At 39.3% G+C, this 23553-nt stretch overlaps 2 protein-coding genes across 3 annotated transcripts in view; one reads left to right on the top strand and one right to left on the bottom strand.

Annotated features, from left to right (window-relative positions):
* The first annotated feature begins 1611 nt into the window (after positions 1-1611).
* WDR5B (WD repeat domain 5B) lies at positions 1612-6380 on the top strand. Its single transcript, XM_043473135.1, has 2 exons — positions 1612-3788; positions 6241-6380. The coding sequence occupies exon 1, from the start codon at positions 2752-2754 to the stop codon at positions 3742-3744; it is 993 nt and encodes a 330-aa protein (XP_043329070.1). The 5' UTR covers positions 1612-2751; the 3' UTR covers positions 3745-3788; positions 6241-6380.
* Positions 6381-6647: 267 nt separating this feature from the next.
* The window catches only part of FAM162A (family with sequence similarity 162 member A), a 40105-nt gene continuing 23199 nt past the window's right edge, over positions 6648-23553 (bottom strand). For both annotated transcript variants that reach the window (XM_043473133.1, XM_043473132.1), the window contains exons 3-5: positions 22430-22538; positions 9360-9468; positions 6648-6870 (exon numbers count right to left, since the gene is read on the bottom strand). In XM_043473133.1, coding sequence (XP_043329068.1) covers positions 6778-6870; positions 9360-9468; positions 22430-22538 — 311 coding nt within the window. In that variant the 3' untranslated portion in view covers positions 6648-6777. The remainder of the gene's footprint in view (positions 6871-9359; positions 9469-22429; positions 22539-23553) is intronic.

The following is a 23553-nucleotide window of genomic DNA, read 5'->3' as shown; positions in this document are numbered from 1 at the left end:
CATTTTAAAGATGCTTTTCCTATTCTCAGCACCTCATTGTTTATACCATTAATTTGCACTAGGTAAGACAACTGTCTAAATTCCAAACTAGAGTAGTAGGGTGTTTAAGTAATGAGGTTTTTACTAGTTTATTATAAGTGTAATTATGCTGTTGTGCCTTATAAAAACGAGACTTTCAATTATCCCCAATAAGTATAGATAGGGGACGTTTTTGGTTCCAAATGTTTTAATTCTTGACTGACAGAAAACATCATGAGACATATTTGCCTCTTGACTTCAACCGGCTAGCAGGAAAACCTTTCAAACAGAACACAAACAGCCTCTCTTGGGCACTCTATTGAACAATTAGGATCGGCCCTCCCTTTGTGGGTTACACAGCCTGAGATTCAACCAACCACAGATGAAAAATCTTCCCCCCTAATATCCATAAAGTTCCAAAAGGCAAAACTTGCTTCATCTTGGCAACTGTTTACATAGCATTTATATTGTATTAGGTATTGTAAGTAATACAGAGATTACTTATAGGGAAGGATATAAGTAGGTTATATAAAAACATCACACCATTTTATAGAAAAGACGAGCATCCACTGGATTTTGCTATGATGTGTGGGGGGAGGGGAAGGGGGGCCCTTGAACCAATTAACCTGCAGATACCAAGGGATAGTTATAAAGGATTGGAGAAACTAGTCAGGCTTTCATTTTGGGTAAACCTATTCTTGAGTAAAGATTAATTTACACCTGGAAAGCGCTTCCCTGGTGGCTCAATGGTAAAGAATCCGCCTGCCAATGCAGGAGACACTGGTTTGATCCAACCCCAGTATTCTTGCCTAGAAAATCCCATGGACAGAAGAGCCTGAGGGCTACAGTCTACGGGGTCGCAAGAGTCAGACACGACTTAGCGACTAAACAACATCTGAAAAGCACGCACCCTTCACATATTTCACAGCCACTAATCACTTCTTAAAACTAGGGAGGGCTGGCTAAAGCCTAATTACGAGTAACACTACTTTTTTATAATTTTCGGACTTCCCTGGTGGCTGAGATAGTAAAGCGTCTGCCCACAATGAGGGAGACCTGGGTTCAATCCCTGGGTCGGGAAAATCCTATGGAGAAGGAAATGGCAATCCACTCCAGTATTCTTGCCTGGAAAATCCCAAGGATGGAGGCCTGGTAGGCTACAGTCCACGGGGTCACAGAGTCGGACAGGACCGAGCGACTTCACTTTCACTTTACACATTTTTTACCCCATTCCGCCTTTTCTGTTCCAAGCACCTAGCAGATCTGAACTTTCCTTGTCTTTGGAAATTTAAACCATAAGGAAGGGCTAAAACGTTTGCTCATTTCCCCTGGCACTACCATGTTAGGCTACCTAGGCGCTGGCCTTGTGGTGTTGGAGAAGACTCTTGAGAGTCCCTTGGACTGCAAGGAGATCCAACCAGTCCATCCTAAAGATCAGTCCTGGGTGTTCATTGGAAGAACTGATGCTGAAGCTTAAACTCCAATACTTTGGCCACCTCATGCGGAGTTGACTCATTGGAAAAAGACCCTGATGCTGGGAGGGGTTGAGGGCAGGAGGAGAAGGGGAAGACAGAGGATGAGATGGCTGGATGGTATCACCGACTCGATTGAGTACACTCCGGGAGATGGTGATGGACAGGGAGGCCTGGCATGCTGCGATTCATGGGGTCGCAAAGATTCGGACACGAATGGGCCACTTAACTGAACTGAAAACATCCCGAAACACTTAGGGGACACACTTAAATCTGGGCATAAACTTGGCTACGTTGCCCTCGCCTACTTGCAGGCCTTCGAACCCGCCACCAGGCTCTACATAACAGCTGGAGAGGAGAACGAAAGCCACCTGTGCAGCAGGAGCTTATACGGAGTCACCAGCGCTGAGAGGGCCCAGGAAGGCTAAGAAACGCGCAGTGTGAACGGCTTACATCCAAATCCATGCCTGCAGGCATCTCAAAATTCAGGTCTTCCTCGTCACACGGTTTCCAAAAAGTAATGAATGGTCTCTGAAATACAGCTTCTCACACTATCCAGCGAGGTCTAGAAGAAGCCTTTCCTGCAGAGGCCGGAAGGAAACCCCAGCGTCTGCTTTTGCGCAAGCGTAAACCGACTTCTCCCACAAGCCTCCTCGGCTCGGAAGCGGTGGGAGGGGCATCCTCTGCGCCTGCGCCGGGCTCCCGGCTGTCATGCGCACACGTTATTCCTTACGCAGCTGTTTGGAGCGTCGGCGGCAGGTGTGGGCGTTAAGAAATCGTGTGTATGCAGGTTTTTGCTTAGCTTCTGAAATCTTGTTTAAAGCGGCGATTATTCATGCTCAAAGTCAGGCAGGTAAGGGTACTCAGATATTTCAGAGCTGGGGGAGAAGCAGTGAAAAATATTTTCTGTAGATCCCCCCCTACCCCACCGCTTGCTGCTTTGAAGCGCGTTATATAGTCACAAAACACCCAGCATTAATACCTTACTTGCCGACAGCGCACGGAACTGTTTTAATAGTATTTTTAAAGTATTTGTTTACAGAAGAAGCAGCGAGGAAAAAGTGAAGTGGTCCAAGCTGTGCTGCTGAACCAGTCGATATCGTTGTTTAAAAACGATCCAGAAATTAGTCACTGAAAGGCCTTTTTTGTTTTTGAGTCCGATGTTTTTTATCTTCATTTTGCTGTATACAAAGCCAAAATACGGACTGCTTGGTTCAAGACCGGACATCTAGCCAACGTACCGACTTCGAGTTTCAGAGTCATGACTACAGAACAGTCAGGAAATGCGAAAGCAGAGCCGGCCCTTCCTTCGTCTGCCAATCAGAGCAAGCCAGTGTCTGAAAAACCAAACTACGCTCTGAAATTCACTCTGGAGGGACATACGGAAGCAGTATCATCAGTTAAGTTTAGTCCTAATGGAGAATGGCTAGCAAGTTCTTCTGCTGATAAAGTCATTATAATTTGGGGAGCCTATGATGGAAAATATGAGAAAACACTTAAAGGACACAGTCTTGAAATATCAGATGTTGCCTGGTCATCAGATTCTAGTCGTCTTGTTTCTGCCTCAGATGATAAAACTCTAAAAATTTGGGATGTGAGATCAGGAAAATGTTTGAAAACACTTAAGGGGCACAGTAATTACGTTTTTTGCTGTAATTTCAATCCACCGTCCAACCTCATCATTTCAGGATCTTTTGATGAAAGCGTGAAAATATGGGAGGTGAGAACAGGCAAGTGCCTTAAGACTTTGTCAGCTCATTCTGACCCAGTTTCTGCTGTCCATTTTAATTGTAGTGGGTCCTTGATAGTATCAGGTAGCTATGATGGTGTCTGTCGAATCTGGGATGCTGCATCAGGTCAGTGTTTAAAAGCACTTGTTGATGATGATAACCCTCCTGTCTCTTTTGTAAAATTTTCTCCAAATGGTAAATATATTCTCATTGCAACTTTGGACAATACTCTTAAACTATGGGATTACAGCAGAGGCAGATGCCTGAAGACATATACTGGTCACAAGAATGAGAAATACTGTGTATTTGCCAGTTTTTCAGTTACTGGTGGAAAATGGATTGTCTCTGGTTCAGAGGATAACCTGGTATACATTTGGAACCTTCAAACTAAGGAGATTGTACAGAAATTACAAGGTCATACAGATGTGGTAATCTCAGCAGCTTGTCATCCTACAGAAAACATCATTGCTTCAGCAGCATTAGGAAATGACAAAACAGTTAAATTGTGGACGAGTACTTACTAAACCCTTTAGAAATCAAGTGGTAGAGTCAAACTGGCCAAAAAAAGGTATTTTAAAAGATGGTGTTCTCTCAATTTTGGCATGTATTTTGGTTTTGTATTTTTTTTAACATTGTCTTGCATTATAAGAATTTGAGACCTGTAGCCTCTGTTTACAAAGTTAAGACAGTTGGAAATGCAAGTTTAGATTCCAGGGTTTCTGACTGTAATTTGATGTCTGTGATTAATCTCTTGTGTCTGTCCTTGAACAGATTCTCATTCTATTCCTTTCAATGACTATTCTAGAGGATCATTGTATTTGATAAAATTTAGAAGTAAAGCTCACAAAACAGGATGACTGATTAAATGAGGGGAGCAAGGGAGTTTGGAATAACTCCAAGGTATTTGGTTTGGGAGATCAGAAGAGAATAAGCCTGGGATGGTGGTGGACTGGAGATTTGTCAGATGCTACTCCCACAGTTTAAGTGACAGCCTACATGATGGGATGTGAAATGGTCTGTGGAATCAAGTTTGTAATTTGGGAAAAACAAGTAATGGTTGTGTTCTGAGTCTTTTTATCAGGATAAAAAATAAAACCAAAGCAAAATTAATAAAGGCATTTTACTGTGAGAGGCATTTACCTCTAACTGCCCTGTCAGACTGCCCTCTCCTGATTCTCAGGGCAAGCTCAATGTCTGAGTAGTAAAGCCTCTTTCTTATTACATCTGAACTACCCACTTCTGCCCGTGCTACGAACTCAGTTCAGAAATCACCACTTTGTGGAACCATCACTGCCTGCCTGTGCTGTAATGGTTTCACAGGCCATGTGTCCAGTAAATTATGAGCTCTGTAGACTCTGTGTTTTATTCATCTTTGTATTCTCCCTTTTTATATATAAAAGGGCCTCAAGTAATGTTTGATTAATGACAATGAATTACACCACCATCACAACCTTCACTTGTTGCCTGATTTCAATAAATTTTGGAGTTAATTCCCCATACTATTATTTTTATTAAAACCTAAAAGTACCTAGCCATAGCCTCACATTAACTCATTCAAACAGGGTTTATAGGAAATATAAATTGGAAAACATTTTCTGCCCCCTTTACCTGTAGAGACATGATAAACATGAAAAAATAATTCAGAAATTAAGCAAAAATAGTACCGACAATCACTTAATTGAAAATGGGTACTATAGAATACAAAAGAAGACAGTTTTCCCCTTGTCGCTTATAATAGTGCTCATGAAATCTGATTTGCTTGAGAAGCTGTAAGCAATATAAGATACTAGAATTACTAGTAGGGTGTGTGACAGCTCAGAAGTTAATATGTGAGGCTATTGGGAGAAGTGCGATTAGATAGGGGAAGGTCTTAAATTCTGGTCATAAAATTTCTATTCAACTCCAAAAGAGGCAGTCATTATTATAAGTTACTAAATAGGATAGCTGACACAAAATGATGATATAAATTCTTGCTGCATGGTAGGATTTTTGAGCTTTGACTTAAACATTTTACAACAATAAATTTTCAAGAACACAACACTTAATAAATTAGATTTACCCATATTTAAAAGCTACATTTAGATAATATGCAAGTATTCCAAAATATTAATCAAGGAAGACTAATCTGCTAAAATGTATATAAAGGAATGCTTTTTGATGATAAATTTGCAAGTGATAAAAATCACAGAGCTTGGTATCTAAAAGCTAAGGTCAAAGTACCCTATGCAGACAGATATAGTTATCAGATAGATTATGAAGCTGTAGAGAAGTACATTAGATTTTACTGATTATTTTATTAAACTAAGTTCCCAAACAGCTGCATATATTAATCTGATATAACCCTCTGAATGTTTATAAGGACTTGCCATCCCTTAAAACTCATGAAGCATATGAGAATAAATGAAATACTTAAATAGAAACCAGCATCCATACCTAAATATGAGACAACTTGGCATCCCCGTCAAACTAAACAAGATATATATGAGGTACAGATGCTTATTTTTCAACACTAATAAAATGTATTTGATAGCTTTTCATAATTGAGAAATTCAGTGTAAAAGCAGAAGGAAAGGACCAGTTAGGAATTCTAAGCCACAGAGCAGAAGAGGCATCTGTGCTGGTCTCAACTACCTCTATGGTGTTGGGATTTCAAAATCCTCAGAAACTTGTGGCCATCATCACCTTGCCAGGACTTTTTCAAAGACTGCTCTCCTAAAAGCCTCTGTTTACCAGCATACCTGACAAAGGCAGAGTGTGATCTGGTTGCTTCCCAGAGCTCTTGAGAAGCACCAGAGCATTCGGGAAGGTTAGCTCTTCGACATGCACTCGGGCAGTGTACTCAGCTGTCTCTCCTTACCTCTCCAGAAATGAGGACACACAAGCCATTTGGCTTCTGGGGAGATGTCACCTTGGTAATGGGAATTAAAGTAGGATATGGGACTTGGCTATAAAGAAGAGTTAATAATAAAGTTCAAATAAGTCCTCTCATTTTTCATTCTTTCATTTTCTTGAAAAAACAGGCTTCATTTAACCTAGATCAAACTGTGGTGTTGGAGAAGACTCTTGAGGGTCCCTTGGACTGCAAGGAGATCCAACCAGTCCATCCTAAAGGAGATCAGTCCTGGGTGTTCACTGGAAGGACTGATGTTGAAGCTGAAACTCCAGTATTTTGGCCACCTGATGGGAAGAGCTGACTCATTTGAAAAGACCCTGATGTTGGGAAAGATTGAAGGCAGGAGGAGAAGGGGACAACAGAGAATGAGATGGTTAGATGGCATCACCGACTCAATGGACATGAGTTTGGGCAAACTCCAGGAGTTGGTGATGGACAGGGAGGCCTGGCGTGCTGTGGTTCATGGGGTCGCAAAGAGTCGGACACGACTGAGCAACTGAACTGAACTCAAAGTTGTAAAATACAGACAAGTGATTTAAGAAAATTTATTTGTGGCTCTAGAGTGGAAATAAGGAAGCTCATATACCACATTCTTTTTAGTAAGGCCTATTGGCTGCAGCATTATTTCTAGATCTTCAAAATCCAACCAACACCAATATATCTGCTACTCTGTTTTGGCCTTCATAGCAGCCTCTTCTCTCAGACGAGCTTTCTTTTCTAGGTTCAGGCTTGTTAAAGTCTCATTTCTTCTGGCAGCCTAAAGTGAAACGAATGTGAACAAGTGATTATTTATGCCGGGTCGGGGAGGATGTCATTAACTGACGTGGCAAGTACAGGTATGGTGGAATGGTTTGCTGCTTTTACCAGGCACAGCAGGCCTCTCCACGTGCCTTCTGCCTCTAATGCTCCTAGTGTGGCAGTCTATCCATTCAAGCACAAGAGAAATGCCACACCTCCGCCTTCTCTTCCTTTCTGGCCTTTCTGTTTAAATCTTCTAGCCTCTCTTCTCCCTTATAATATAGTCCCTTGTCTTTCTCTTTTCCTCTCTTTAGTATTAAATACCTTTTAGTTTCCATTTCTACCCCCTTTTTCCTCCTCTCACTTTTCTTTGTTGCTACCATTTCTCCATCCCCAACTCATTTGTATACTTTCACACCCTTCTAGTTCCTTATTCCTCTTTTACCGAAAACATTCAGCTTTGGGGATCCCATATTTCACTATCACCAAGTAGTCCCCTTGACGACTCCCAGCAGTGTCCACCTTGCCACTCCATCCTCTGGGTGAAAAGCAGAGGAGGAGATGCAACCATCCTCTTCCCTTACTTCCCTCCCTCTGACTTGTTACATCTCTGTGAAGCTTAAATAAACAGTCCAGTTTCAAATTTTCATACCAAATGAGTGAAACAAGCACCCTAGACAGTGGTGTTTTTCTTCAGCATTAAGTATGGAGGGGGCGGAGAAGCAGAAGGTTAGATGATGAAGAGACAAAGCACAATGGCTAATTTCTCTCTTCTAAATCACAGTAAATTCAGAAGTTAGTCATTCCAGTAGCATTTACCAACTTTTCAGAAATGGACAATTCCATAAAAGAAAAATAATATTTATGGTATGGGACAGGAGAGGAGCTCTTTATACAGTGCATACCCTTTCATGAGGCTGGGGGGATCCCAGGGAGTGATCTGTTTGTGGAGTATTTAAACTCAGCTAGCATCATCAAGTAGACAAAAGCAATGCAGATTTCTCAGAATTCTTAGAACCCCCTATATCCTGTTTTATATGCTCTGTAGGTTCAATCTGAGAGCTAAGCATGAAAAGTCAAACAGGGAGACAGGAAAAATACTGAAGTGGGGTAGGAACACAGTTGTCAAGAGAACTTCACCCAGGCCTCCACACTTGCCCTTCATGCTGTCATAACATCAGCATAAATGGTTGGTATTTTCTATTCCAAGACTCTAAAGAGAGTCAGAAGTTCACTTTTACTCTGGACTCACTGCACACAAGTCAGTTATCACTGGGTCTGCAGAAGAACGCTTTAAATTCTTGACAATAGATGTAAGACATTTCTTTCCATGTGGGAGCTGTGATATATAGAATTAAACATGGGATTTAAATAATGGCTTGGCCAGTACTGCTGCATAGAAAAATATCTGTATTTTAATCACAAAATAGTAATTGGAAAACCTGACTCTACATTTTTGTCTTGCAACTTACTAGTTATGTGACATCGGGAAAAGTAAATAAGTTTTGGTTCTTCTTTTACACAACATGGATAAGAGAACTGACCTCTTAGGTTCTCAGAATTATTGTGACTAAGTAAGTTGAACAACGTGCTGTGCTGTGCTAAGGTGCTTCAGCTGTGTTGGACTCTGCAACCCTATGGACTATATATCTGCCAGGCTCCTCTGTCCATGGGATTCTCCAGGCAAGAATACTGGAGCGGGTTGCCATTTCCAACTCCAGGGCATCGTCCCAACCCAGGGATCGAACCTGGGTCTCCTTCATTGGCAGGTGGATTCTTAACCACTAAGCCCAAGTTTAACAATACCTGTTATAAAATGAGCACTCAGTAAGTGGGAGTACTTTTCCTGTCACCTCAATTAGGTCTAGATACAAACTGTGGCTCTGCTGTTAGGGAGATGTGTGTGAACTTGGGTAAGTTACTAAGCTTTCTAAGCTATGTTTCCTCATTTACAAATGAGGTCCTAATAATAGTATCTACCTTGCAGTGTTATTTTAAGATTTAACTGAGATAACAACAAGGTACCTGGAAGACAGTAAGATAGTTATTAATGCTTGTGTGAACCTGAATGCCAGTGTACTGCGTAGGAGCTTAGACAGATGGCCAAGTAGAGAACAGTGATAAGAACACTCACCAAGACTAAGGCAGAGTGAGGATCAATAAGTCCATGTACTGTGAGTGCTTTACAGACATACAAGGAGATACCCGTATATATGCCAGTGTCGTACATCTTGTTTCACATTCCTTATGACACCTGTGACATCTAAAAACTTTTTTTACTTAACCAAAACTATTTAGTTCTTCAGCATGCCAAAATTAGGATTTGCTATTTATCTCCAGGCATGATAATCTCAGGTTTGGTTCTACCATATTTTATTTTGTTTTTTATCATTTCTTGTATAGGAAGTGACTTCCTCATCACAGAGAATAAATACAAGAATTAACCCCTGATTTCCTCTAGGTCTTTTGTGCAAAATATATAAAGATAGAGGGGAAGTCCACTCTTACCTTCTTGCCCTCAATAACCATCAATATGCATCCTGCCACTGTCAAGGCAATCATTACATAGCTGATCTTCACCCGGACCTTGTTCTTTGCAGCATCAAGCATCTCAAACCTAGCAATACAATGAGATCATGAGAGAAAGTTAAAATTTATGAGTTGCTAGAGGATATAAATCTGTGTCCCACAAATCAGGAGTGGAGTGGTGCCCATAAATATAAAAAAAGGAGGTGAGACCCAAAGATCTCGTAGGACTTTTGGGAGGATGGAGCATTTTCACAATTCACTTTATATTTTTATATAAATCATGGTAAAGGGGTGGAGATGAAGATAGTGGGACTGAGGACTTCCAGCTACACACTATGCCAATGATGGGAAAGAATTTAGAGGATCAATTTAACCAAAAGTATGTGAAGATCTTCACACTTCAATAAACCTTTCTTGGACATCAGGAACCAGCTGTACTAGCTTTGGCATTGCAGCTAAATATCAGTTGGATCCTACTGCTTCAATTTCTGCAAAAGTCAACAACTATAGTTTAACTGGAATAGGCTACACTCAGACTCTGAGGCCTGGTATGAAGCCTCCATTGTCTGCTCTGGTAGATGGGAAGAGTATAATGCTGGAGGTCACAAACCTGGGCTTGCTCTGGAGCTGGAGGATGAAAGAAACCTCCAGGAATGGGTATCAAAAGATCTGACTTTAATATATTTGCAGTGTGACCAACAGGAGCCCCATATACCCAAGGTGATCAAAACAAAGGATGATCTAAATAAAAGCTGTATTTTAAATATTTAGATAGTTACTTATTAGTTGGTTTCTAGTTGAAAGGGTTATCTATCTAGTTACCAGTGCCCAACTCTTTGTGACCCTATGGACTACAGCCTGCCAGGCTCCTCTATCCGTGGGATTCTCCAGGCAAGAATATGGAGTAGGCTGCATGCCCTCCTTCAAAGGATACTTCCAACTCAGGGATCGAACCCATGTCTCTTGCATCTCCTGCATTGGCATGTGGATTCTTTACCACCAGCACCACCTGGAAAGCTTATACATTACTTAAATGTATTTAACTGTTAAAGGTGCTATCTGCCAACAATAAAACACTTTTATGAAAACTGAAAAAAAAAACAAACCAAAAACCAAGAAAAATCTCAAATAGCCTAACCAACCACCTAAAAGAACTACAAAAAGAAGAACAAACAAAACCATAGCAGAAGAAAATAAAGATCAGCAAGGAAATAAAATAGAGTTTAAGAAAAAAACATTGAAAAAGATAATTAAAACCAAAAACTCATTTTTTGAAAGGATAAACAAAATAAAAAAACTTCTGGCTAGGCTAAACAAGAAAAGAGAAAGGGTCCAAATAAGCAAAATAAGAAATAAAAGGATAAATAATAACCAATGCCACAGAAATGAAAAAAGAAAAAAAACCACAAAACATTAAGAGTATACTTTGAACAATTATATGCCAACAAACTGGACAACCTACAACATACCGCCCCAAAATGAATCAAGCAAAAATAACTAACTAATCTGAACAGACTGATCACTGGAATTGAAATAGATTATGTAGTAATAATAAAAAAAAAACCTCTCTGCAAACAAAACTCCAGGACCAGATGGCTTCACTGGAGAATTCTACCAAACACAGAACTTATGATGATCTCTCTCAAAGTCCTCCAAAACATTAAAGAGGGGGGAACACTCCCAAAGTCATTCCATGAAGCCACCATCACCCTCATACCAAAATCATACAAAGACACTATAAAAAGAAAACTACAGGCCAATATCTTTGATAATGATAGCTGTAAAAATACTCAACAAAATATTAGGAAACTGAATCCAACAACACATAAAAAGGATCATACACCATAATCAAGTTGGATTCATCCAGGGTTTCAAGGATGGTTCAACATATGCAAATCAATCAATGTGATACACCACATTAACAAAAGAAAGACAAAAACCATGTGATCATTTCACCAGATATAGAAAAAGCATTTGATAAAATTCAGCATTCATGCTAAAAACTCTCACCAAAGTAGGTACAGAGAAAATTTTTAAAAGTAATAAAAATGCTTAATAAAAGCATTTATGACAAACCCATAGTCAACCAAATACTCAACAGTGAACAGCTAAAAGCCTTCCCACTAAATTCTAACTAAATTCTAACTTCCCACTAAATGCTCTTTTCTTTTCTCCTCTTTTAATAAATATGCACATAGATGTATAAATATGACAGTATTCTCAAACACAGAGGCATATGCATGTATGGACTCAGTATTCAGAATAGTCATGGATACAGTTTCAACTCAAAAGTACATTTATACATGATGGGATCATAAGCTCAGTACTTTGTTTTTTTTTCCCAATTATTTTTATTAGTTGGAGGCTAATTACTTTACAATATTGTACTGGTTTTTGCCATACATTGACATGAATCAGCCATGGATTTACATGTGTTCCCCATCCTGAACCCTCCTCCCACCTCCCTCCCCACCCAATCCCTCTGGGTCATCCCAGTGCACCAGCCCCAAGCACTTGTCTCATGCATCCAACCTGGACTGGTGATCTGTTTCACACTTGATAATATACATATTTCGATGCTGTTCTCTCAGATCATCCCACCGTCGCCTTCTCCCATAGAGTCCAAAAGTCTGTTCTATACATCTGTGTCTCTTTTTCTGTCTTGCATATAGGGTTATCGTTACCATCTTTCTAAATTCCATATATATGTGTTAGTATACTGTATTGGTGTTTTTCTTTCTGGCTTACTTCACTCTGTATAATGGGCTCCAGTTTCATCCATCTCATTAGAACTGATTCAAATGAATTCTTTTTAATGGCTGAGTAATAATCCATGGTGTATATGTACCACAGCTTCCTTATCCATTCATCTGCTGATGGGCATCTAGGTTGCTTCCATGTCCTGGCTATTATAAACAGTGCTGCAATGAACATTGGGGTGCACGTGACTCTTTCAGATCTGGTTTCCTCAGTGTGTATGCCCAGAAGTGGGATTGCTGGGTCATATGGCAGTTCTATTTCCAGTTTTTAAGGAATCTCCACACTGTTCTCCATAGTGGCTGTACTAGTTTGCATTCCCACCAACAGTGTAAGAGGGTTCCCTTTTCTCCACACCCTCTCCAACATTTATTGCTTGTAGACTTTTGGATAGCAGCCATTCTGATTGGCGTGTAATGGTACCTCACTGAGGTTTTGATTTGCATTTCTCTGATAATGAGTGATGTTGAGCATCTTTTCCTGTGTTTGTTAGCCATCTGTATGTCTTCTTTGGAGAAATGTCTGTTTAGATCTTTGGCCCATTTTTTGATTGGGTTGTTTATTTTTCTGGAATTGTGACTTACCACTTCTATTCATCATAGTGCAGTCTTGGATTGGAAGAATTAACACTGTTAAAATGGTCGTACTACCCAAAGCAGTCTACAGATTTAATGTGATTCCTATCAAACTATGCATGATATTTTTTACAGAACTAGAACAAATAATCCTAAAATTTATATAGAGCCACAAAAGACCCAGAATTGCCAAAGCAATCCTGAAGAGAAAGAACAAAGCTAGGAGCATAACACACCCAGACTTCAGACAATACTACGCTACAGTAATCAAAACAGCATGGTATTGGCACAAAAACAGACATGCAAGTCCATGGAACAGAACATAGAAATCCACACACCTATAATCAATTAATCTTGGACAAAAGAGGCAAGAATATACAATGGAGGAAAGAAGTCTATTTATAAGTGGTTTGGGAAAGCTGGACAGCTTTATGTACATCAATGAAATCAAAACACGCCCTCACACCATACACAAAAATAAACTCAAAATGGCTTAAAGACCTAAATGATACCATAAAACCCCTAGAAGAGAACATAGGCAAAACAGTCTTTGACATAAATCTTACCAATATCTTCTGAGGTCAATCTCCCAAGGCAAAAGAAAGAAAAGCAAAAATAAATTGGACTGAATTAAATTTACAAGCTTTTGCACAGTAAAGGAAACCATACCCAAAATGAAAAAAACAAACAAAAAACAACCTTACAGAACGGGAGAAAATATTCACAACTGATGGGATCAACAAAGGCTTAATTTCCCAAATATACAAACAGCACATACAGCTCAATATCTAACAAACCACCCAATCAAATATGGGCAGAAGACTTAAGTAGACACTTCTAAAAAGAAACCATCAGGCACATAAAAAAACACCAAGAATCATCAAGAAAACCACAATGAGGTATCACTTCAAGCCTGTCAGCATGGCTGACATCAAAAAGACCACAAGTAACAAATGTTGGCAAGGATGCAGAGAAAAAGGAAGCCCTCATGCACTGTTGGTGGGAAGGAAAATTGATACAGCCACTATGGAGAACAGCACAGAGGGTCCTTTAAAAACCAAAAATAAAGGTACTATATGATCTGGCAATCTCACTCCTAAGCATATATCCAGAAGAGACAAAAACTCTAAAAGATACATGCACCCCAATGTACATAGTAGCATTATTTACGATAGCCAAGACACAGATGACACAGTTACACACACACATATATACATACATGTACACACATAAAATGGAATACTACATAGCTGAAAAAGATAATGAAAATTGCCATTTGGAGCAACATGGATGGACCTAGAGATTATCATACTAAGTGAAGTCAGACAGAGGAAGACAAGTGTCATATGATATCACTTAGATGTGGAATATAAAATATGACATGAACTTATTTGCAAAACAGAAATAAATTCACAGACATAGGAAATAATCTTATGGTTACCAAAGAGAATGGAGGGGGAGGGATAAATTCAGTTTGGGATTAACAGATACACACATATATATTAGATAAACTAGGATCTACTATGTAGCACAGGGAACTATATTCAATCTCTTGTAATATAATAGAAAAGACTCTGAAAAAGTATGTATTATGTATAACTGAATCACTATGCTGTAACCTAAACCACCACACTGTAAATTAACCATACCTGAACTTTATGCCAGCAAATATGGAAAACTCAGCAGTGGCCACAGGACTGGAAAAGGTCAGGTTTCATCCCAATCCCAAAGAAAGGCAATGCCAAAGAATGCTCAAACTACTGCACAATTGCACTCATCTCACATGCTAGTAAAGTAATGCTTAAAATTCTCCAAGCCAGGCTTCAGCAATACATGAACCGTGAACTTCCAGGTGTTCAAGCTGGTTTTAGAAAGGCAGAGGAACCAGAGATCAAATTGCCAACACCCGCTGGATCATCGAAAAAGCAAGAGAGTTCCAGAAAAACATCTATTTCTGCTTTATTGACTATGCCAAAGGCTTTGACTGTGTGGATCACAATAAACTGTGGAAACTTCTGAAACAGATGGGCATACCAGACCACCTGACCTGCCTCTTGAGAAACCTGTATGCAGGTCAGGAAGCAACAGTTAGAACTGGACATGGACCAACAGACTGGTTCCAAATAGGAAAAGGAGTACATCAAGGCTGTATATTGTCAGCCTGCTTATTTAACTTATATGCAGAGTACATCATGAGAAATGCTGGGCTGGAGGAAGCACAAGCTGGAATCAAGATTGCGGGAGAAATATCAATAACCTCAGATATGCAGATAACATCACCTGTATGGCAGAAAGTGAAGAACAAAAGAGCCTCTTGAGGAAAGCTTAAGAGGAGAGTGAAAAAGTTGGCTTAAAGCTCAACATTCAGAAAACTAAGATCATGGCATCTGGTCCCATCACTTCATGGGAAATAGATGGGGAAACAGTGGAAACAGTGGCTGACTATTTTTCTGGGCTCCAAAATCACTGCAGATGGTGACTGCAGTCATGAAATTAAAAGACGCTTACTCCTTGGAAGGAAAGTTATGACCAACCTAGACAGCATATTAAAAAAGCAGAGACATTACTTTGCCAACAAAGGTCCGTCTGGTCAAGGCTATGGTTTTTCCAGTGGTCACATATGGATGTGAGACTTGGACTATAAAGAAAGCTGAGCACCGAAGAATTGATGCTTTTGAGCTGTGGTGTTGGAGAAGACTCTTGAGAGTCCCTTGGACTGCAAGGAGATCCAACCAGTCCATCCTAAAGGAAATCAGTCCTGGGTGTTCATTAGAAGGACTGATGCTGAAGCTGAAGTTCCAATACTTTGGCCACCTTGATGCAAAGAGCTGACTCATTTGAAAAGACCCTGATGCTGGGAAAGATTGAGAGCGGGAGGAGAAGGGGACAACAGAGGATGAGATGGTTGGATGGCATCATTGACTTGATGGACATGGGTTTGGGTGGACTCCGGGAGTTGGTGATGGACAGGGAGGCCTGGCGTGCTGTGGTTCACGGGGTTGCAAAGAGTCGGACACAACTGAGCGACTGAACTTAACTTTAAAAAAAAAACACAGTAAGACTGCACAAATTTAAAGTAGGAAAATTTTTTTTAAAAAAAGTATGAAGATGAAAAATGGAGCCTGGAAAGGCAAAATAAAGAAAAAAAGCCAAAAAAGAGTAAGACATGTTAATCTACACTTGCTATGGTGGGCCCAGTTTTGGCTCTGTAGGTTCACTTTAGCAGTTAGTGCTAAAATGTATCAGTATCTATTTCTCCCTGAGGTTCTTAAGAAGATAGTATATGATATAATGACATTCTCAATAACATCCTGACAATGTGCTGTATTTCGTCAGTCAGTCATGTCCGACTCTCTGAGACCCCATGGACTGTAGCCCACCAGGCTCCTCTGTCCATGGGGATTCTCCAGGCAAGAATCCCCATGAAGTGGGTTGCCATGCCCTCCTCCAGGGGCTCTTCCCAACCCAGGGATCGAACCCAGGTCTCCTGCATTGCAGGTGGATTTTTTTTTACCATCTGAACCACACTGCAATGAGCATAAGGTTCAACACTAAGCACAATTCAGAAAGAAAACAAACATGGGAGAGTTAAACAATGTGCTCTTTATACCCAGCTTTTGCTCTCTGCCTTGAACCAGGAATAGATTTCAGGATATCTGGTACAGCAGAAAGATCCTTTAGGCAATGCTCCCTTAACATTTATCTTTAAACTAATGTTTTGGTAAAACTGAGTGACAATGAACTTGAGGTTGTGCTCTTTGTCAAGTGCCTCCTATAACTGGTCTGCTGAATACAGACCTATGTACCTTGATAGAAAGTTCTGGGTTGGGTTACCATTCTTATGTGAAAGCTAAAAGGCCTAACAGGGAAGAGTCTAAACAGAAGGCTGCTTCATCTTGGTGATTCTACAGGTAGGCAATGGGTCCCAGTTCTACTACCTGAGTGTTTGGTAAGCATCAGGGCAGGGTATGTGGAGTCCTAATGGGCTCACGATAGAGAACTGGCCTACTCAGTAGTATGTAGAAAGTGATTATATCTAGATGAATGAATTTGAGTGCTAACTTTTTTTCCATCCTTATATTACTTTTGAAACTGGGGGGAGGAAAATACTTTAAAAATGCATGGAAGGAGGCACAGGGTCCAGGGTGTTGCAGATGGTAGGAGAAGAACCCTGAAAGCATATATACACTGATATAAGAGCTTGGATCCAGTGAGGGAGCAATGTGGATGGAGTCCTCTAGGCACTGAAGCTGGGCCTGCAGGGTGGGAGGAACCAGGAACAACTGCTAAGAACATTGAATTGCTCCTAAGAGCATCTGAAATCCCACCAACCACAACGACCCATGTTGACAAATGTTTTATGTGAACTGGTATTTCCAACTGAAGTGCTGTAATCCTCAGGAAAAGTGATGTATTTTCCATTTGAGGGAACATAAAAAGTAAAGTGCATTTAAATAAGGCCACAAGGTTGCCCTCCATTCTACAGGGAGCAATAAGAACGGGTATGTTAAGCAGTGCCTGTTCAGAACTACCAGCACAAGCATAAACGGCGGCTCAGGCCCAGAGAAGGGACTGCCAGGGTGACTCGTGAGATTGTGCTTTGGGCTTGATGGTGTCTTGGGACCGCCTACAAGTCAGACTATGGCAGGTTTTCCTTAGTAAAGTGTATAAAGCACCTATTAGGGCCATGAGTACATACCAGCCTGATTTCTGCTGGGATATTCATGAAGAAATTACAGTACAGGTGAGAATTTGAGGTCATGTTTATTTCCAGCATGCTCTTCCAGAAGAATACAACTGTCACTTGAGCTAAGAAGGACCAAGGCTCTCCTGCTGAAATAATTCTAGTGAATATGATGTGTTATTTAATTTGACAGGCAGAAAGAAAGGGCTCTGTTATTAAAGTTGTTGTAAACAGAAAGCAAAACCTACTTATCTTCCTACAAAAAGATACCCTGAACGAACCCAGAACTTCTTCAATCATGACTTGATTTAGAAGCCAGAAGGCTCCAGAACAATTTCTTACTAGAAGAGAATGAATGTCCAGGAGCTTTGTCCCAAGCCCCTGTCTCTGAAGAGGATGATGTCCCACAGGTAGACTGCATCTATTTCTTAGAATCTCTTTTTGGCCAAGATGCAAACCATAAGGCAGGAGCAGTGGTTCTCAACTTGGAATGATTCCTATGTCTGAACTGAGCTCTGGCGTTCCTGGGTCATGCAGCCTGATTCCAGGAATCAGCCCTGCCTACCAGTAGTCTGGTACTAACCCCAGGATCTGCTTCACCTGCCGCTAGGTGGGCAACAGGCTCAGATTCATCAGGACCCTGTTCTCTGGCTACCAGTGTGCCAGCACTAGTGCCAGGGCTCCCCAGGGATCTGCAATCACATACATAAAAATACAGTTAGCAACTCAGATAAAAAGAGGCAGCAGAGGAATATGTTCTAGAAGAAGGAACAGATAAAACCCTAGAAGATGAACTAAGTAAAGTGATAGCCTACCTACATGAGAAAGACCTCAGAGTAATGATCATAAAGGTGATCAAAGAACTTGGAAGAAGAATGGGTACACAGAGCGAGGAGTTAGAAGTTTTTAAATGAGAAAACACAAACAATAGCCAGATGTGAAAAATACAGTAACTGAAATGAGAACTACAGTAGAAGGAATCAACAGTAGACTAAATGATACAGAAAAATGGATCACTGAGCTGGAAGACAGAATAGTGAAAACCACTGCCACAGAGCAGAAAAAAATGAAAAGAAAGAAGGACAGTTTAAGAGACCTCTGGGACAACATCAAGCCCACTAATATTCACATTATAGGGGTCCCAGAAGGAGAAGAGCAAGAAAGTGCTTCAAAATAATTGAAGAGATAATAGCTGAAAACTTTCCTAACCTGAGAAATGAAAGTCATCCAAGTCCAGGAAGCACAGAATCTCATACAGGGTTAACCCAAAGAGGAACACACCAAGAATACTGTAATCAAAAATAAAAATGACAAAAATTAAAGGTAAAGAGAGAATACTAAGAGCAGCAAGAGAAAAGTAACAAATTACATAGAATGACATTCCCACAAGGCTATCAGCTGAATTTCCAGTAGACTCTGCAGGTCAGATGGAAGTGACATGATATATTTAAAGGAATGAAAGAGAAAAACCTACAACCAGGAATAGTCTACCCAGCAAGGTTCTTATTCAGATTTGATGAAGAAATAAAAAACTTTACACACAAGCAAAATCTAAGAGAATTCAGCACCATCAAAGCAGCCTTAACAATAAATGTTAAACGAACTTCTCTAGGCAAAAAAGAAAAGGCCACAATTACAAAAAAGAAAATTATGGAATGAAAGAGCTCACTGGCAAAGGTAAAGTTAGGAAATCATTCACATACAAAGTTAGTAAAGGTAGGAAATCATCCATACAAAAAGATAGTAGGGAGATTAAGAGAGACAAGTAGTTACGATCATCTGTATCTACAGTAAGCAGTGAAGGGATACACAAAACAATCAGATATAAAACATGGGCTTCCCAGGTGGCACAATGTAAAAAACCCACCTGCCAATGCAGGAAATCCAAGAGACATGGGTTCAATTCCTGGGTCAGAAAGATCTCCTGGAGAGGGAAATGGCAACCCCAAAATCCAGTATTCTTGCCTGGAGAATTCCAAGGACAGAGAAGCCTGTTGGGTTACAGTCCATGAGGTTGCAAAGAGGCAGACATGACTGAGCTACTGAGCATGCACACACACACACACATGATATCAAAAACAGTAGTCATCAGGAGAGGAATGTGCAAACTCAGGTGTTTTTTTTAAATGCATTTGAAACTAAGAGATGAGCTCCTTAAAACAATCACTTATATACCCAGACTGCTATATAAAAACCCATGGTAACTGCAAACCAAAACCCTATAATAAATATACACACAACAAAGAAAAAGGAATACAAACATACACTAAAGATAGTCATATCAGAAGAGAATAGAACAAAAGAAGAAAGAAAAAAAGAGCTACAAAACAAATCCATACTACACATAAAAAACAAACAACAAAGACCTATTGTAGAGCATAGGGAACTATATTCAATACCTTGTAATAACTTATAATGGAAAAGAATAGATGTATGTATATATATATGTATATATATATATATAAAACTGAATAACTCTGCTGTACATGTGAAACACTGTAAATCAAATATATGTAAATAAAAAATCCAAAATAATTAACAAAAAGGCAGTGAGGATATACATATACATGATTACCTTAAATGTAAATGAACTCAATGCTCCAACCAATAAATACAGACTGAATGGAAGAAAAACAAGACCATATATATGCTGCCTACAAGAGACTCATTTCAGATCTAGAGGCACATACAGACTGAAAGTGAGAGGATGAAAAAAGGTATTTCATACACGTGGTAATCAAAAGAAAGCTAAAGTAGCAATATTCATAGCAATCAGACAAAATAGACTTTAAAATACTGTTACAAGCGACAAAGAGAGACAGTATAATGATCAAGTGATCAATCCAAGAAAACATAACAATTGTAAATATATCTGCACCCAACATAGGAGCTCCTCAATACGTAAGGTAAAAATTAACTGACATAAAAGGAGAAATTGCAAGTAAGACAATACTAGTATGGGACTTTAATACCCCATTTACATCCAGATAGAAAATCAGTAAGGAAACACAGACCTTGATAACACATTAGACTAAATGGACTTACTTGATACATTTAGAGTATTTCACATGAAAGCAGCAGAACATTCTTTTCAAGTGCACATGGAACATTCTCCAGGATAGGTCATATGCTGGGTCACAGAGCCAGTTTCAGTAAATTTAAGAAAACTGAAATCATATCAAGCATCTTTTCCAACCACTATGAGACTAAAAATCAACTATAAGAATAAACTGCAAAAAACACAAACATGCAGAGGCTAAGCAATATGCTACTAAACAACCAATGGATCAGTGAAGAAATCAAATAGAAAATAAAAAAACCTAGAGACAAATGAAAACAAAAACACAACAATGCAAAACCTCTGGGATGCAGCAAAAACAGTTCTAAGAGGGAAGTTTTTAAGCAATATAAGTTTGCCTCAGGACATAAGAAAATCTCAAATAAACAAATTAACCTTACACCTAAAGCAACTAGAGAAAGAACAAACAAAACCCAAAGTTAGTAGAAGGAAAGAAATTACAAACATCAGAGCAGAAATAAATTAAACAAAGACTAAAAAAAACAACAGCAAAGATCAATGAAACTAAAAGCTGGTTTTTTGAAAAGATAAACAAAACTGATAAACCTTTAGCCAGACTCATTAGGGGAAAAAAAAAAGTGAGAGGGCCTAAATCAATAAAATCAGAAATGAAAAGGGAGAAGTTACAGCCCACACCACAGAAATACAAAGGATCACAAGAGACTATTATGAAAAACCATATGCAAATAAAATGGGAACCTTGAAGAAATGGACAAATTCTTAGAAAGGTACAATCTCCCAAGATTGAACCAGGAAGAAATAGAAAATATGAACAGACCAATAATTAGTATTGAAATTGAATAGTATTTTAAAAACTCCCAACAAATAAAAGTTTAGAACCAGATAGCTCCATGGGTGAGCTGTAGCAAACATTTAGAGAAGAGTTAACACCTCTCCTGCTGGAACTATTCCAAAAAATTGCAGAGGAAGGGATACTTCCTAACTCATTCTATGGGCTATCATCACCCTGATACCAAAACCAGACAAAGATACCAACAACACCAAAAAAATAACAGACAAGTATCACTGATGAACATAGATGCAAAAATCCTCAACTAAATACTAGAAAACCAAACCCAACAATAACTTAAAAGGTCCATACACCATGATCAAATGGGATTTATCCCAGGGATGCAAGGATTTTTCACCACCCACAAATCAATCAGTATGATATACCACATTAGCGAACTGAAGAACAAAAACCACATGATGATCTAAAACAGATGCAGAAAAAGCTCTTGATAAAATTTAATATTGGTTATGGTAAAAACTCTCCAAAAAGTGGGCACAGAAAGAACATACCTCAAAACAGTAAGGGCCATATATAAAAAAGCCCACAGCTAACATTATACTAAATAGTGAAAAGCTGAAAGCATTCCCTCTAAGATCAGGAAGAAGACAAGAATGCCCACTCTTGCCACTTTTATTCAACACAGTTTTGGAAGTCCTAGCCATGGCAATCAAAGAAGAAAAAGAAATAAAAGGAATCCAAATTGGAAAGGAAGAAGTCATTGTTTGCAGATGACATGATAACCATACACAGAAAATCCTAAGGATGCCACCAGAAAAACTACTACAGTTCATCAGTGAACTGGATAAAGCTGTAGGACCAAAATTAACATACAGAAATCTGTTGCATTTCTATATGCTAACAAAAAAAGTATAAGAAAGAGAAATTAATTTAGTTACTTTCTATAGCTAGGAGAGAAAATCAAATCAGCTGACTTCAGAGTAACTGACAGCTCTTCACTAGGCACTACATAAGCGCAATGATAACACACTGATTTTCTAGCACTGTTTTTATTCCAGTACTTGTCAAAAAGTAAACGTTTAGGAAAGTGGAAACTTTTAAATATGGCTGAAAGGTTTTAAATAGACTCAGAGGAACTGATTTTCCTTTAAAATAGATTGCTGAAAAATAAAAGCTGCTTACAACCCTAACTTCAGCACTCACGAGACAGTCTCTGGAATGTCATCTTCCTTTTTGAAGCGACCTGACCATATTAGAATCTTCTTCTCCCAGTCCGTAGGCTTGTGCAGAGGCACTCTGTGGCTGTAAGTGTCTATGAGAAAAACAAGAGAAGATATTTATATGAGACTGACTCCCAAATTTAGCAACAGAAAAATGCTATTTGTGCTTTTTAGCTATTCACTAAATAGAATCACTGAGAAATCGCAAGTTAATTAGAGCTTTATTTGAATGGAATTTCTTAGGTTGCTTATATATTTCTTAAATGAGATTCAAAAATTTTGTAAGGACTGAGGTGAAATAAAAGCATTATTTTCCAATATAAGCCCAAGCCATTGAAAGCTGAAAGAACACCATGAACAAAGATATAAAGATGAGAAGGATGAACTAAGAAGGGAACAGCATGGGAGCCTGTTTGACTTTGGTAGAATTTTTAAGTCTGTGAGGTAAAATCAGATTATAAAAGAACCTGAAAAAAAAAAAAAAGAACCTGAATGGCAGGCTAAGGGTTTTAGACCTGACTCAAGAACTATTGTACTTAGAAAGTTTAATCTGCACAGTGGCTGGAAAGAGAAAGGATAGGGCAGAGTGGACAAGACCAAATAGGAGATTATAATACAAGCTATTACAATACAAGGGTGAGTTGTTATAGTCTCAGCTAGAGTTGTAACAGTGGGAAGAGAAACAAAAAGTCAATCTGAAAGAATTCGGAGATTGATCAAGATAAAGATGGATTCATGAAGAACCTTAAACTTGGATGATTAAAACAAAAGCAGTATTGTTAACCAAAATAAGGCGACTGAAAACAACCAGTCAGGAGAGGGAAAAGTACTAATGCCATTTTAGATCTACTGGGTCTAAATTTACGCCATCTGAGTAAGTTTCAATGAGTTGGGAGTGGAGATAACCACTGGTGCAAAGAAAGAGCCAGTGAGGATGACAGACGCAGAAGAGCAGGGGCTGAGTGTTGGTGCACGACCCAGAAAGGACAAAGAGGCAGCAGAGGAAAATGGAGCAGCCGAAACAGGCAGAACCGCAGACTATAAAAGAGTCTTTCAAAGGAAGGGGAAGTCACTGAAGATGAGAAGCAGAAAAAGGGGATCACAGAA

Source organism: Cervus canadensis, chromosome 7 (genome assembly GCF_019320065.1).
Source record: "Cervus canadensis isolate Bull #8, Minnesota chromosome 7, ASM1932006v1, whole genome shotgun sequence".
NCBI classification, from domain to species: Eukaryota; Metazoa; Chordata; class Mammalia; order Artiodactyla; family Cervidae; genus Cervus; species Cervus canadensis.
The sequence above is the reverse complement of the archived record's forward strand: the minus strand, read 5'-3'. Positions and strand labels throughout refer to the sequence as shown.